Source organism: Oenanthe melanoleuca, chromosome 10, assembly GCF_029582105.1.
Source record: "Oenanthe melanoleuca isolate GR-GAL-2019-014 chromosome 10, OMel1.0, whole genome shotgun sequence".
In the NCBI taxonomy this organism is placed as follows: domain Eukaryota; kingdom Metazoa; phylum Chordata; class Aves; order Passeriformes; family Muscicapidae; genus Oenanthe; species Oenanthe melanoleuca.
The window spans coordinates 19,419,398-19,434,967 of NC_079344.1; the positions used below are offsets into that span (position 1 = coordinate 19,419,398).

The 15,570-nt window shown below is 41.7% G+C and overlaps 2 protein-coding genes across 3 annotated transcripts in view; one reads left to right on the top strand and one right to left on the bottom strand.

Annotated features, from left to right (window-relative positions):
- The window catches only part of USP3 (ubiquitin specific peptidase 3), a 42,795-nt gene extending 32,166 nt beyond the window's left edge, over window positions 1-10,629 (bottom strand). The window contains exon 1 of one of the 2 annotated variants that reach the window (XM_056499776.1): window positions 8,528-10,629. In XM_056499776.1, coding sequence (XP_056355751.1) covers window positions 8,528-8,618 — 91 coding nt within the window. In that variant the 5' untranslated portion in view covers window positions 8,619-10,629. The other variant, XM_056499777.1, reaches the window with a different exon arrangement.
- A 1,639-nt stretch (window positions 10,630-12,268) lies between these two features.
- The window catches only part of CA12 (carbonic anhydrase 12), a 31,410-nt gene continuing 28,108 nt past the window's right edge, over window positions 12,269-15,570 (top strand). Inside the window, exon 1 of the mRNA XM_056500072.1 lies at window positions 12,269-12,389. Coding sequence (XP_056356047.1) covers window positions 12,269-12,389 — 121 coding nt within the window. The remainder of the gene's footprint in view (window positions 12,390-15,570) is intronic.

Sequence of the window (15,570 nt, forward strand, 5' to 3'; positions counted from 1 at the left end):
AATGTTGCAAGAGCATTTTTTTAAGCTCTGAGCAGATAAAAGCCCCGTTCTAAACAAAGAATGCAGGAAAAAGGAACATTACAGGCTTTGAAAATTAGAGAAACAGTTCTACACTTAGAAGCCAGCTGGTTTTACTGTCCAGGTTTTAAATACACCCATTTGTTTTCAAACTTAATTTCAAAGTTTTTCTTTCTCTCCTTCCCTCTGCCCCATTAAAAGAAGTTCATATGTGCACTAAATTTGCTCTAAACTCTTAACTGTTACAAAAAAAAATTATTCTATTTAACAATATGTTACATTGATTTGGAAGACATCTTTACTGCATATTTTAGAAAAATAGCATTCTAGCCAAAATGAAATCAAACAAAAGGGGAAAAGGTTTTCAATTATACTATTTAAAATGCTTTCTTTTAAAATGAGCTAACATACACATAACTAAAGTAAAAGTTAAGAAAATATTAAGGAAATTCCAATTACATTTTTATGAAAGCAAGAGAATTCACAAGGACGCAAGTCTCCTGGTAAGCATTACTAAACATATAAAATTTTTGAAGCCTTCTTTAACAATCAAGAAAAGTCTCAACAGTATCAAGTTGTAGCCTTACTCAAATCACATTCAAATAAGATTCCAAAGAACATTTAAAGAAAGAAACAAACAACCCTCGCTTGCAGCTATGCAAAAAAACCCAAAGTTACTTCCTCTGTCTTTATCAGCCAAAATCAGAAAGATCAGGTTTTTAGCAAGAAGACAATCCACTTAGTGATAGTTTGTGAACTACTATTTGTGTTCATGCGTACCTGTACATGTAATTTCCTCCTCCTTATGCTAAATGAAAGCATTGCTCAGTCTCATAAAAGAAATTTCACAGATGATTACAGTGAACCACTCCCATTTACAGTGGAAAATCCTACACAATTTAGATATACTAAACACCACCTGAGTGAGAATATAAAGCACGGGTAAGAGCACAACTTTTCACAGAATAAGTAGGTCCCTGAAGTGTCCAACACATTCCTAAGGCTGAAGAATGTCAGAGAACAACGTGCTCAGCTTCAAACTGCCTGGAATTCCCCTCCCCTACACTCAACCGAACTGGCTTCAGCTCAGCATTGGGATTACAGAATCACAGTTCCACTCGGAGAAAAGAGGATTTTACAAAAATGCAATTTTTATCTGCCTCTATTCTCAGTGCAGTGATGGAAAAGCAGACAGAAAAACTTCAATAATTACTGCCTCTATTCCTCCTTTGCACTCTAAAAACATTTTTTAGTTGTTTGGCAACTTTGATAACTAATTAACATACAAATTTAAATACATATATTTTAAAATTGAATGCTTTTAGCCTTCACAGAAAAAAACAGGTATTGTTCCTCATTGTAGCAGTAGCATCCACAAAAAAAATTGTTAGTCAATCTTTATGTCAGAGGAAGACAAATAAATGCTCATTTTCAGACAGCAGCCAGAAAAACAGCAAAGTCAACAGTAAGTCAGCAATTAATAGCAGGTCAAAATATTCAAGCTGGGAATAGGAGGGAAAAGAGGGGAAAGACAGAAAGAAGTCTTCTTGCTTTCTTGTTATCTAATCTGTTTGTTTGTAGTTGCCACTATTGAATTCCTACTTCCCCAATACCAGCAAAAGACACATTAAACCATGCCTGTGACCAAAAAAAAAAACAAAAAACCAAACCAAAAAACAAACCACGGTGGATGAAAACATTAGGAAATCAAAGCATGAACTGAAGGGTAAAAACCCCCCAAAATTAAAAGAATCAAGGCTATTTTGAGGAAATACATCTATTTTGACACAAACAAGCAGATGCTCCTATTCCCACCTATGAATTACCTAGAAAAAAATCAGTATTTCCCTTTTTGATATTAATAAGGACATTGACCCCCACCCCCAAACCTGAGTGTATCACCTTGCCCCACAGGTAAAAAGCTGTCTGCTTGCACCACCAGGGGCAGGCCAACTTGCAGATGCACCACCTTGTTCTGCCAGGCTGCTTTGGAGTATTGGGATTAGATTCACCAGCATAATTAAATCTGCCACAGAAATCTCAAACTATGTTTACAAGACCCAAAATTATGCAAGATATTCCAAAGGGGCTAACCCCAGAGGATTGCTTTGACATACCAGGTAAGACTGCTAAATGCCAAGTGTACTCATCATGTCAAGTACCATTTAACACACCCTGTCATAATCGAGGAAAAGTTTTAAGGACAAAATCTTACACTACACTCCCATAACAAGGGCACCATAAAGCAATTCCAACTCACTCTATGATAAAATCCATTTCCTCCAACAATGCCGAAGTATAAATCAGAACAGCCTTTACTAGTTTTTCAGATCCAAATTTTTTATTAAATTACACTTTTTAACCGTCATGGAATATTTTAATCACACGGCCTTTAATCACTTTTTACCTACATAAGGAATGTTAGTTAAAACAGAAAGCAAAGCATGAACTGGTTACTAAGTGAAGTGAGTGGTACTGATCAAATGAGAAATGGCTCAAAACTTAATTTTACTCCGAACACTGGGTCTGAAACTTTCACTCTGTCAACTTCAGACACACATGCGCCAAAAAAAAAAAAATTCAAGTCTAAATATGTCAGCCTCAGCACCTTGACACGATCAGATAAACAAAGCACAAAACAGTGATATTTTTTTAACACTTGCATACCCTGAAGAGCTTGAGAAAGGCAGGTGAAAATCATTCTGCTTACATTGAAACCAGCTGCAATGAAATTTTCCCTAATCTGAGGTAAATAAAGAGTCTGCCATACACAACGAGTGTCTTATCCTGCTTCCACAATTCCTCAGACGATCCTATCTCCTCACCTGCCACACTTTGAAGAGTCATTTCAAAGCACTGGATGCTTAGAACAGTCACTAGTAAAATTTGCTGTTCAAAGTTGATCTTCAAAATCATCGTAAGATTATATCTAGTTTCTCAAAGGCAACATATAAAATGTCTACTTCTTTCCTCTGAAGCATTTCTTCCCCAAGCTAGTCTAATGTTCAAATTTTGTGATAGATTATGATTGTTGAGTAGAATATAAACAAAATTTTGAAAAGAAAATCTAGACAATATTTATCACCATCAATTTAAGTTTACTGACTTTTTAAAGATACTAAGCATCTGAAAATAAAGACTCACCTTTCTTTTTGAAATTAAAAGGAATTTTCCATCTCATCTGAAATTAAGACTTTTATCTTACCTCAATAAACATGCATTTTCTAATAGAACTGGTTCCAAAGCAGTGTGCTCTGTCTCACAGGGCAAGGTAGCTGCTTGGTTAAATCAGTAACCAATTCAAATGGAAAAAAACAACAACCAAACCAAATTTAAGGAAAACAAGACTGAGTCTGAAAAAAAAACCAAATGTAACAAGCTAACTTAAAACAATAACCAGGGAATGAATCTAAGGAGATAAAAAAACCTACAGTTACAAACAAGCACTCCTGTGTAGCAGTGACCCAGAGAAATGAAAAGGTGAAAGAATACCCAACTCTGACATTAAAGTGACTGAATAAAAACAGGTAATTTGTTTTATAGATTTACTTTGTCATTTAAATTTCAGAATTATCCTGGCAATTTCCGGGCCAGATTAGTTTTCCAGATGTAGATTGACAAATAATTCTCACACACAAAATACAGACCATTAGGTCCACACACTGCCCATAATCTTACCCTGCGTTTACATGCAAAGAACTGAAGTTTTCTTAGGAATAATATACCCCTCTCCAATTTCAGCAAGTTTTCCCTCCTCCTAAACTACAACAATCATGAAAAGCCAGAAGAAATCAGGACCTCTAGTAATAAAACTGGAAAAGCAGACAGAGACGCAAATACTTACAGAAATGGAGAAGCAACGCTAAGAAGCAGCTGGGATGAAAAGGAGAAAGTCTGTAGCTGTGCTTTTACACTATAGCGGTTTTGGCACTGACTGCAACTGTCTGAAGCCAAAATCACAGTGTGACAGAATGGCATTATCTACCCCAGTGAAAGCAGAACTGGAAAGCAGAAAGTGGGACTAATTTAACTAAGAAAACAAAATCTGATGGGGGGCAGGTGGGGAAGCAGCAAACAAAAAAACATCAAAAAGCAGCCTGACCCAGTCATGTTCTACTCAGTCTAAAACACTTGGTCTCAAATCTAAGCAAGTACTCAGGGATATCTGGGGTTATTCTGAACAAACTGAACTTACTAAATATTTTAGTAACTTTAATACTCACAAAAAAACTCGTTAACTCAGCATGTGGATTTCCACCATAATCACTGCTCACTAGACCTCAAACAGCTTGCTCATGCTGGCTCTCCTGTCTTTCATATTCCCAGTGTCATTTCCAAATCCCACAACGTATGTTTCTGACCACTGGTGCAATTACAACTCTTATACAATAGAAATCAGAATGCAAAAAACTGATGCCAGGCACATATATTCAGCTTTTACAGGAAACACCAGTCTACAGCTAGAACTGCTCTTCAATACCTAATAAAATTATATTATTTAAGGGCAAAAAAAAGTATTCAACCAAGAGTGATCTGAAAAGCAAGTTTTCAGCATCCTTCAAAAGCACAATTCCCCTTTAAAAACAAAAACAAAAAAATCATAGGATCTCTACTTCAGCAGACGCAATCCTCTCAGCCTGCAGTTGTTCTTCCAAAGACAGAACTTCAAATTCTACACTGAACAACCAATAAGCCCAGTGAGAACAATTAATGAATCCTCAACCACACAGAAAAAAAGTTGGAAAACCTCTCCAGACTTCCACAGGTGTGCTTAGAAGATTGCAATCTCCCTTAGGTGAGGCAGGGCTCCCTGTGGTTTGATGAGTTTATGAAAAGCTGTTGAGAAATATCACATCTGAGCTGTTCCAGAGCACTTTTCATAATTATGTGATTTGCACAACAGTGCTGAAGGTGTGGCACATGGTACAACAGCTTCAGTCTGTGACACAGTACTGCCAATGCCTCCAGCTACTCTGCTTCCAACTCCAGCACAAGTTTCAGAAATAAAAGTGTGTGGAAAGACTGCACCCCAATTGGAATTAGCAGATATTTGCCCACATTATTTCACATGACAGCACTGATTAAAAGCCACTTTCCGTTTCTATACCATTTCTACTTTACATATATATCTCCTCCTAAATGCCCAATTACAACAACAACAAACTGCCTATTGATCTGCAAAAAACCCCAAAACATTCTGTGCTCTCTTGATAATCTTGAGGCTTGTCAAAGCAAATACATGCTGCTTTCTGCTCTGCTTAATGTACAGAGCAGGTCTGACTGGACTAAATACCCAGAGGAAAGCACACCACTTTCTTAATGGGGAACATTAACCTCTCTGACTTTCAAACTACGAAACAGGAACACAACAGAAGATGGAGAGACAGTTAAAAATGAGCATACTGCATTACTCATTAACTGAGAGCAAACCCACTGATATTTGGATCCCACCCTTACTGTCAATGCTTCCTCTCAGGGCTTTTTAAAGAACCTTCCTTCACCACAAGACCTCCAAAGCAACTCTGGCAGGAAGCTTTCAAGGAAAGCTCATTTAGGCCAAGCGAGCAGCTCAGGCTGATGCACATGCTCCTCTAACCAACTCGCTACCTTCGTATTCAAGCTGTTTGAGGTCTAGTGAGCAGTGATTATGGTGGAAATCCACATGCTGAGTTAACGAGTTTTTTTGTGAGTATTAAAGTTACTAAAATATTTAGTAAGTTCAGTTTGTTCAGAATAACCCCAGATATCCCTGAGTAATGCTGGCTTCCAAATACCAGCACCAAAGTCAACACCCCTCCACCACAACAGTCACACAGTATTCAAGATCAAGTAACAATATTCAAAAGTGCCGCTCTATTAACTTGTGAAGTTATTGTTGAAATCAAGAGTTCTTGTGAGGAGACAAGAAAAAGATACTTAACCAGTGTACATGACTCAGTATGACAACTACAGCTCCACAAATCTCTAGTACATCAGATAATAATAAAAACAGTCACTGGCAGTCTGAACTAAAACTCACTCTCCGACCTATTCTGAAACATTTTGCTATCACTGGCACATGTGGCTGCCAGAAAGTTTCCTGGATCACAATCCTTTTCTGGAAAGGTCAGCAGCAACTACGAACAGGACTGACAAGTTCTGAGTTAGTTTAAGACAATGTACTTGATGAGAGATGCCCTGTAATTACAGACTGCAGAAAACTGCCTTCCAAATATTTTTCTACAACTGGGACACCACCACCAAACAGAACTAAAACCTAAAAATCTTAGAAAACGGCATTAAAAGTAATAGGAAATGCATTAAATGTTGACAAGGTATTCATTTACATGCAGCATTTTCTGTTTAATTTTATATTACAGAGTTACATCAAACTCAGCAAATAAGACATAGTATCTACTGTGACTTGACATAAATCAGTATTACATATCTTAAAAAAACTTAATGCCAGTAAAAATGAGTACAAACAACAAGAAGACAGTACTCTATATATTATTAGAGAGTTAATGTAATAATAATCACATATTACTAGCTGGAAGTGAGAACTGAGGCACTATAGCTTTACTAAACTAGCAGAAATGCAACATTTATTTTAAAAAAGTCCACAATTTAATTTGCTTTAGATTAGTAAGAGCCTGCTCTTTGTTCACTGGACTGTTTTAAGTTCAACGTACCTAGTTTTTTTCTCTAGCCACTTGTTAAGACTTCTACAGTTACCTATGTGAACACTGTGTGACTTACTTTTATTTTCTTAAAAAGCATTACAAACAAAAAAACTCCCCTAGAAAACGGTGCCAACATTATTATTCAGTTCCCAAAGAGCCATCACACCTTCCTCCTGCCTCAGTGCTGTAAAATAAATCGGGTGATTTGACTAGCAGCTGGCTCGCCCTGTAAGTGCTCGTTTGTGAGAATTCCTCTGAAAAACGAATAAAAATTTGTTCTAACTGCTGAACTTCTTTGTTCAGAAGCAGAATGCGTAAGAGGGTAGCCATAAACTGGCTATTATTTTAAGCTAGGAAGTTATATTAATAGCTCAGCATGTATTTTTAGTTTTGGTACTTTTATCTTTTTTAAGTTCTCTGAAGAGTAGTTCCTTTCTGCCATATGCCTCTTGTTGCCAACTTTGCTTACCCTTGATATTCTGAAGATAACAGATGGACTTACAGAGTTAAACTACTTGTCAATATTTTTTTTCGGTAAAAAAACATTAGAACAACAATTTTTCCCGTACTTCTCCTTTGCTTCTAATCATTTCTCCACATGACTTCACTGTAAAGTGTACACGCTCTAAATCAAAAGGATTACAGAGAAAAACAACTGGTTCTGCAAAAGGAAGCAGAAACACTACCACACCTTGGTTCCCGGAAACTGCAATCAGGGAAGAAGTTAAGCAAGCAGCAGCCTTCCCACACGAAGGCAAAAGAGACTAAGGAGAACCACCTCTCCTTTGAAAAATAAAAAGGAACACCTTAGAACACATGCAGACCTTGAGCGGTCTCCAGCCGCTCATTCCCAAAGGTGGTTTTCTCTCTTTCTCTCCGGTGCTACAGGCACAAATCCCACTGCTGCTCTAAGCGGGGCCTACCTCCCCTATTAAACCGAGGTGCTTGTGTCTTCTTTCGTTGCGACTACAACCGACTACAGCTACAGCAAACAAACAAAAAAACCACAAACATCGCGGGTTAGCTGCGTACAAAGCTACATTTAAAACACCTGGCGCACCACACGTTTAAAGGGAATGCCCCTGAACAAGCAAGATCACGTGACGGACAACAGTGAGGACAGACTATTTGGATTATTAAATCAAAGAGCAAAGAACTAAAAAAAGACGACCTCTACATTCCTACCGACTCACAGGCAGGTGAGCGTGACTCCCAAACCCCCACAAACTACCTCCACCGAGATGCTCCTTGGCCTGAAGGGGGATCCCAAGCGACGCCTTCAGCCGCAGGAGTCTTATTAAAACTACGCTCTCTAAAGTCCTTTCGAAGAATGTATGTTAAAAACAAAAGGAAAATAATCTCAGGCCGACCAGAAGAACATACTGACCCTACAGCTGCCAGCGGCTCATCTCCCCTCAGCCGCGGACCCGGGGCAGAGCCGAGCATGCAGCTCCTCCGGCAGACAAAAGGAGCGCGGAGCGCGGCCCCGCACAGGTCCGCAGAGCGTAGAGGGGGGCGCCGGCCGCCCCGGGACAAAGTCCGCCGCCCGCCCTGGGCCAGACAGCGCTGCGCCGGGAGCCCGGGGCAGGGCCGGAGCCAGGAGAGCAGCCGCCGCTCCGCCGCGACACGCGGCTCCCCCGCGGGCGCAGTGGCGGCTGGAAGGCGCAGCCCCCCTCAGAGGTCCCGCCACACGGCCCCGGCGGGTGGGGGCCGGGGCAGCCGCCCTCCCCCGCGCCCCCGGGCCCTCCCCCGCCCGCGGGGCACCCTCCCGCCGCCGGGCAGCGAGGACAAAGGAACGGCCGGGCCACCTCGGGCCGGGAGGGCCGCGCAGCGCAGGCCGCACTCACCGCTGCAGCACCAGGAGGAGGGCGAGCCCTGCGGGAACTTGGCCGAGTCAGGCGCGATGCAGACACTGGAGCCGAGGTGCGGGCACTCCATGGCGGGCGCGGCGGAGCGAAGCGGGGCGGGCGGGCGGCTCCTCGCGGCGCTACAGCGGCGGCGCCCCGCGCACAACAGCCATCTTTAAGGACGGCCTCCCACTCCGCTCCAGCGGGCGGCCGGGCCGGGCTTTGCGGGCAGCCTCCCGCTCTCCCTCCCTTCCCGTCCGCTCCGCGTGCTTCACACCGGCTGCCGGGCTTTGCGGGCAGCCGGCCGCCCCAGGGCCCAGCCCGGCGGGCAGCGACCTGAGGGGCCTGGGGAGTGCTGAGGGGGCGAGGGCTGGGAAAGCACCTGCCCCAGCCCTGCCTTTACTACAGCGCAACTGCTCCAGGCAATTCCAGAACCATTGCTTCAGGCAATGCCCCTGCCATCCTGGTCTTCAACACTTCGGGGATCGAGCATCCTCAGCTTCTTGAGGCAAGCCGTCACAGTGCTTCACCACCCACACAGTAAAGAATATCCTAATAGCTAATCTATCCTAATACCTGCTCTCTTTCACTGTGAACCCATTCCCACTTGCCATCCATCACTTCATGCTCTGCCATGCCCCATCTTTCCTGCAAGGTCCCTTCAGGTGCTGGAAGGCCGCAGGTAGGTCACCTTGAAGCTTGGCTGAACAATCCCAATTCCCGCAGCCTTTCCTCACGGTAGAGCTGCTCCACGCCTCTGATCACCTTGGTGGCCTCCTCCGGCCCCGCTCCGGCAGCTCCCGGTCCTGTTACCTGGCCTCAAATTTGACTTGCTACTCCATTTCCTACTTTATGACTGTGACCTTTAAGTGGTAATAAAAGTACAGATGTTGTGTTACAGCTTTGCCAGACGATGCAGAAATAACAGTTTTATCGCTCAGCAATTTGCAATACCAATATGCAGTTCCTTTTCAGATGGATCATAGAAGTGCAGATGTTTTTAGTCTAAGGAGCTGTGACAACCACTGCATATTGGGAGTTTTAGACCTTTTCTCTTACCATAACTAATGTGAGAAACAGGATTTTGCCACTGGTTTTGTGACCTTTGTGTAGACATGGAAAGCATCTATCTCAATGTATTTTATGTGGCATTGCACTATTTCATGGAAGTATATTTTAGAAACGGACATTCTGTATGGATTTTTCAGATGAGATACTTTAAATATTCATATCAAAGGTGGTCACTAATCTCCTTGGCAGAATGCCATTCTTTACCCTTTGTTCTTTTTCACCCTGTTTGCACAAGGGGGAAAAATTCAGAGCATGAAAAACGTAATTCTTCACAGCATCAGAAACTACTTTGACTACACTCCATGGAATTAGTTTGAATTTCTAGCTGTGTAACTAGAAGCAGCATTAGGTCATAGATACCAAACTTGAATTAAATGGCTGCAAATGTTACCTTGATACAAACCCATAGATCTTCCTTACATCCTTCAAACTTGTAATATTTGATCTAATAGTTAAGTAACATTCTCATCATATACTTTACAGGTTATACAAAAAACATATATGTATGTAATTTTCTAACAAGCAAATACAGATAGAGAAAAAATTAACTGGGAAAATAATATTTTAATTTGCTTCATAAAACATACAAGCCTCGATATACATCTAAGAATTACTGGTACCAATTTAGGAAGCTTTTAAAAAGGTGGTCATGTTAGCATGCTTTACATTAGCCAACGCGCCCTTTTGTCTCATCTGCACCCTCTGCCACAACGTATAATGAAGCCAATACATTAAATTAAAGCAGCAGTTTGACTGCAGTTGCTGTCTTTTCTGACCAATGCATACATATAATGCTCGTGCTGTTCCCCAGCCATCCTTACATACAAACAATGAGTGAGAAACCTCAATCAGATCTGCTTTTCTCACTTTCCCCTTGTTCCAGCATCACTTGGCCTTCTCCAAGCAGTATAAACCAGAGTTTAACCTAAACAGTCCATTCTTATCTCTGTGTGGATTATGTAAGAAGTATTGTTAGTCTTTCAAAGTAAGAAAACAATGTATTAACAAGATTAAATACGGTGAAATAAACATGTTAATATGCTTTTGGTTGTCTACTTTCACTTTAGCACTGCTATTACTGACTTTATGCCTTGTTCCCTTGCTAGATAATAATGGAGTTTTCTTTCTTTTTTCATTTAGGGGTTGACACCCATTCATTGAATCTTTGAACAGTATAATTCTGTGCAAAATGTGCTCATTTCTTTGTTTTAGTTGCCCTGCCCACAGCAACTGTGGTAGCCTGTAAATTTTTTATCTCTTGCTGCCAAGTACTTAAGTAAGGATGATTTTATCTGTGAGGCAGTCATGATGCATAGCAGTTATCATGTATGTGAGGATGCATAAGGGCCAGTATAAGCATGATTGTAATGCAGTCTCTTTGCCTGCTGAAAAATAGTTGATCTCTAATGCAATTCTCAGCACTCAGATCTCAAAAGCTTTGCTTACAACAAGGATAGCTTTAAGTGGCTTGCAGTGAGGTCTGCATGTTGAATGCAGAGGAAAACTGGAGTAGGAGCTCTGGGTATAATTTTCCTTTTTGGTTATCTTTTTCATTAAGATTTCTTCAGTACGAATCACTTGATTTGGAGCCAGAGTCTGACCTGTTGCTCCCATCCTTCCTTGGATGAGGGTACTTTAGATGGTAGCTAGTATAAATCCTACCAGTATACTCATAATGGGTGCAGTCAGTGCAGAACAGGAGCTTGTGGTTTAGCACCATATATTAGAAATTTCTATTTAATATAGCACATCATCATCTCTACTACAACAGAGATATATCATATAACATCCTCTTCTGGGATCTGTGTAATCATCCATCTATGCCTGTAGGCTCCACCTGAGAGCACTTGAGCTTAGAATTTGGTCTTCAATTGATATCTTGAATATACACTAAGAATTTACAGTGGGAGCAGGGAAGTTTGCATGGAGTGTTCTTTTGTTCTGCTGTATTCCTCAGAAATAAAATTGGTGGTGTTAAATATTTGAAAACATTGCCTGCCATGGTCTAATGATGCAGTAGCAGCATTTTTCCTTGTGCTCTTGGCTTCCTTTAAAGACACTAGATGAACATCTCTCAGTGGATCAAGTGAAGCAGATTGTTGCCTTAGCTGACTTGCACATTTGCTGTGGAAATTGGAGAGCGTGGAATGAAGAGGGGATGATGCTGTACAAGTGGAATGAATGCTGGCCTGAAGGACTATAGTTCAGTCTTTGCCAGACAGTTCTTGCATATCCCCTGGCAAATGATTTAAGCCAATTTCTTTACAAAGTAGATTCTTTGCTTGTTTGAAGACTAATGTCCTTCTCAACTACAGCTGTGAAAAGAGGCCAGGTCTGTTCAGACCACACACATTGGACTTTTCCTATCTCTATGGATATGCATCCATCTTCCACTTCTAGATAAAATGCATAAAGACAGAAAGAATATCATCTCCCATGGCATATTTCTTCTCATTCAGAATGAGTGAGATTGGCCAATGCCCTGAACACTCAGCTGAAATGAGTGCGCCTTTTGCTCTGAGCACTGGGTTTAACCCCAAATGACAACTCAGGCCCACACAGCCTCTCACAGTGAACACTCTGAACATACTACATGCCAATCCAGACCCAGTAGCAACTTGACAGATTGGGCTTTCACCTCTAATTTCCCAAAGGAAACATCCAGGTATGATGGCAATAGTGATGGAGACCACTGAAGCCCAGCTCAAGGAAGTGAGTCCTTTTCTCAGTGCAGATGCAACTGAAGCAGATGCTGACAGGCAAAATATCAATAGAAAGCATCAGAATATAGGTAAGTTGTAACACAAGATCTCAGCTTAATAAAACCTCAACTGAAGTTGGCCAAGCAGTTCTGTGAGTTCTATGCCATCCGCAGTGCACAGAAGCTTAGCTCTGTATGAAACTACAGTAGAGCGTGTTAAATACCACAAGCACATTTCTGCTGGCATGTTGTCTCATTAACAAATCTATTTCCATTTCCTATATGGCCTCTAAAAATAAAGCTCCTCCTGCTTGAGCACCACCATAGCCAGAACCAGCCTGGCTGGCTGGGGTTGGGGCACTGCACTTGTGCTGCCAGCAGGCTGCTGTTCCAGGCAGCTCCAATGCCCAGAGTCACCCCTGGCTGCCCCTACAGAGAACTTTCCATCACCTTGTCGTGGGAAAAGCAGCAAGTACTGTTGATGGTTCTGTATAAGCATTAACAACATTAAACCACAAGGTATTATGTACAAGGAGCACAGGACTGCCTGCAAACTTCTTCCTCCAAGCATGTGCACTGTGTACCTTTTTTATCTGTTGCTGGCACATGCTGCTTGCAGTGTTTACAAATTATTCTGTTGTCAGAGACACCTAGAAACATTTCAGTAGTTTGAGATTATATTTACTCAGCTGACTACAAGTTGTCAGGCGTTGTGAAGATGCATCACGAAGGTCTGAAATGAGAAGTGAAATTAAAGAGTCCATCTGACTTGCCATCATCTGGACAGATTTGTGGAAAACGTGGAAATGCAGATAACGTGGAAAAACTCTTAATGCGTTGCCTGTCAGTGAAGAAGTCATTCCCATTCACCTCTGTAAGCAAACAGCTGCAGCATTTCTTGGTTCTGTTATAGGAGAGACTGTTCAGGAATGTTCCCACTCTATAGGCTGGGCTGTGCTGGTCCCTTTGATCCTATTTGCTATGATAACATGGTTATCAGTGTGCATGAAATATCACATTGCAGCTCTGGACGCAAGACTGCTGCAGCAAACAAGCTGGTGGGACAACTCCAACAATTCCATGTTCCAGGGCTGCCTGAAAAAGTCCCTTGTGGGGTGGTTTCAAACCAGCAGCTGCACCACTGGCGCACTGCCTATCCAAAGGGAGCACAGGCCAGCAGATGGGGAGCATTCCTGGATGACAACCAATATCTTGAAATATTTTGGGGACATATTATTAAAAAGTAAGCAGAATACATTTAATTTAAAACTTTTTCAGCCCCTCATGCAAAAAACTGGCTGATCTTTCTCTCTCTCTCTCCACTTCTAACTCCGTGGCTTTTGCAGTCACTATGAAGGATTTACATTTCTGGAAAACTACAACACTGACTTCTTTCACGGTGGCTTTTAAAGCCAACATATGACTGGCAAAGTGTTTACCAGCTAAACAAACCAAGCAAGCTTTTTATGTCTCCAAAGATAATAAAAAAGTACTTAGAGCACAGCCTCCCTTGAGTTTCTACATGAAGCTCCACAGAAGGAGATGGCTATTTTAATCATCCTGTAGTTTCTTAAGCATAGGTTCTCCTGTTGATTTAGAACAGGCTCAACCCAGAATACTAAGCCATAAATACATTTGGAGCTGAGGCTGAAGCAGAATTAATATTCATCTCTCTAATTTTATTTTAAAATATACCTTTAAATCTCTTGATGTGTAGTAGAGTCAGTGAGTCACTCCAGACAATTTAAAGATACTTTGGAAAAAGCTGTAAAGTGAGTTTTTCAGTTTGTTTTTCTTTCTTACATTTTTGGTTTGTTTTTTTTTTTGTTTTTTTTTTTGTTTTTTTTTTCCCTTCCAGTCACAAGCAGACTTGCCTTTGTTATTTGGGTTTTTTTTTTAATAGAAAAACTAGAGTTGCATAGCAGTTAATGAGCACATAATCTCCCTCAGTGACACATTCACTCCAAGAGAAGTGGAAGGACATCTGGTTGAACTCTAGCCAGCCCTCCTATGTTCATGGAGCTGGTGGAGTAGTGACAAGGGTCTTCTGCATCCTGTGCAGCAGCAACTGCAGTGAACCTCAATGCTCAGAGCAAAGGGCACAACTGGAAGGAGGAAAGTGGCCATTTTTCCACACTTCCTTACTTCATATTGCCTTACAGGTCTGGCTGGCTGAATGTGGAAAGTATGCAGCACCTACAGATATTTACAGAGAGAAATGAAGCAGAAGGAAGTAATTCCCAGAGTGAGAAAGCAACAGTCAGCATGGGGACTGCCGGTACCCTGCCCCGCTCACCCTTCTGGCCTGCCAACTCAGAACCCAGCCAAGGCCAGTGCAATGCCACTGGCTTCTCTGCAGCAAGGCTTTAGTCTGGCTGCTCCTAGCTCGAGCCAGCACCATGACCATGTGTGGTGAGTGAAGCAGACAGCAAAGGCCGGCAACAAAAATGATCCTGTTATTCTGAGGAGTATTTCTGGCAGGATCCAGGGGTGCAAAGCATTGAGGAGAAAGCTGTGTTCCATCTTTAGTGGAGTGCCTCACTTTGCTGTACTCTATTTCGTGACTTGTTTGCTTGAGCCTTTTTTTAACAATGCTTTTGGGCTTTTCACTGTGTGTAGACAGGACAAATATAGTGACTTACAAGCATATACCTATTATTTAGTTGTTATATAAAGCCCACCTGAGCACACCATGAGTGCACATTTTAGGTTTGCTGGAAACTTCTGCTGGAAATTTGTTCTGGGCTGTTGCCACCTTGCAAGGATCCATTCTCATCTCCCCCATATAGGCAAATCCTCAGCTTGTTTCTAAATTACTACTTAGAAACAGTAATTACTGCCCTATTAGTCACAGCAGTGACCACAAAAAACATTTTGCCTTTGAAATTCTTATTTCATGCAACTTTCCTAGGTAACCTTTCCTAACAAAAGATACCATTTGTGCTTGTCGTGTGGTGGCAGGGTCACCATCCTGTTGGTGACAAGGAAATGTGTTGGAGCCTATTTTAGATAACAGATCTTCTTGCACATGATTCATAGACATCCCAATGGACACCACAGCCCACTCCCTTGTGTGAGCCCCAGGAGCACACTCACACCTGAGGTGACTCCTGCCCTCATCCACAGAATGAGCCATGCCCGTGCAGAGTATGCGATGACCAAGCCCTATAGGCCAAAGCAGCAAATTCACCTCATCTCTGTGACTGAGAACGTCTGTTAAATAATATTATCTATTAGCACAAAAAAACTTCATTACCTTTGTACATAGTCA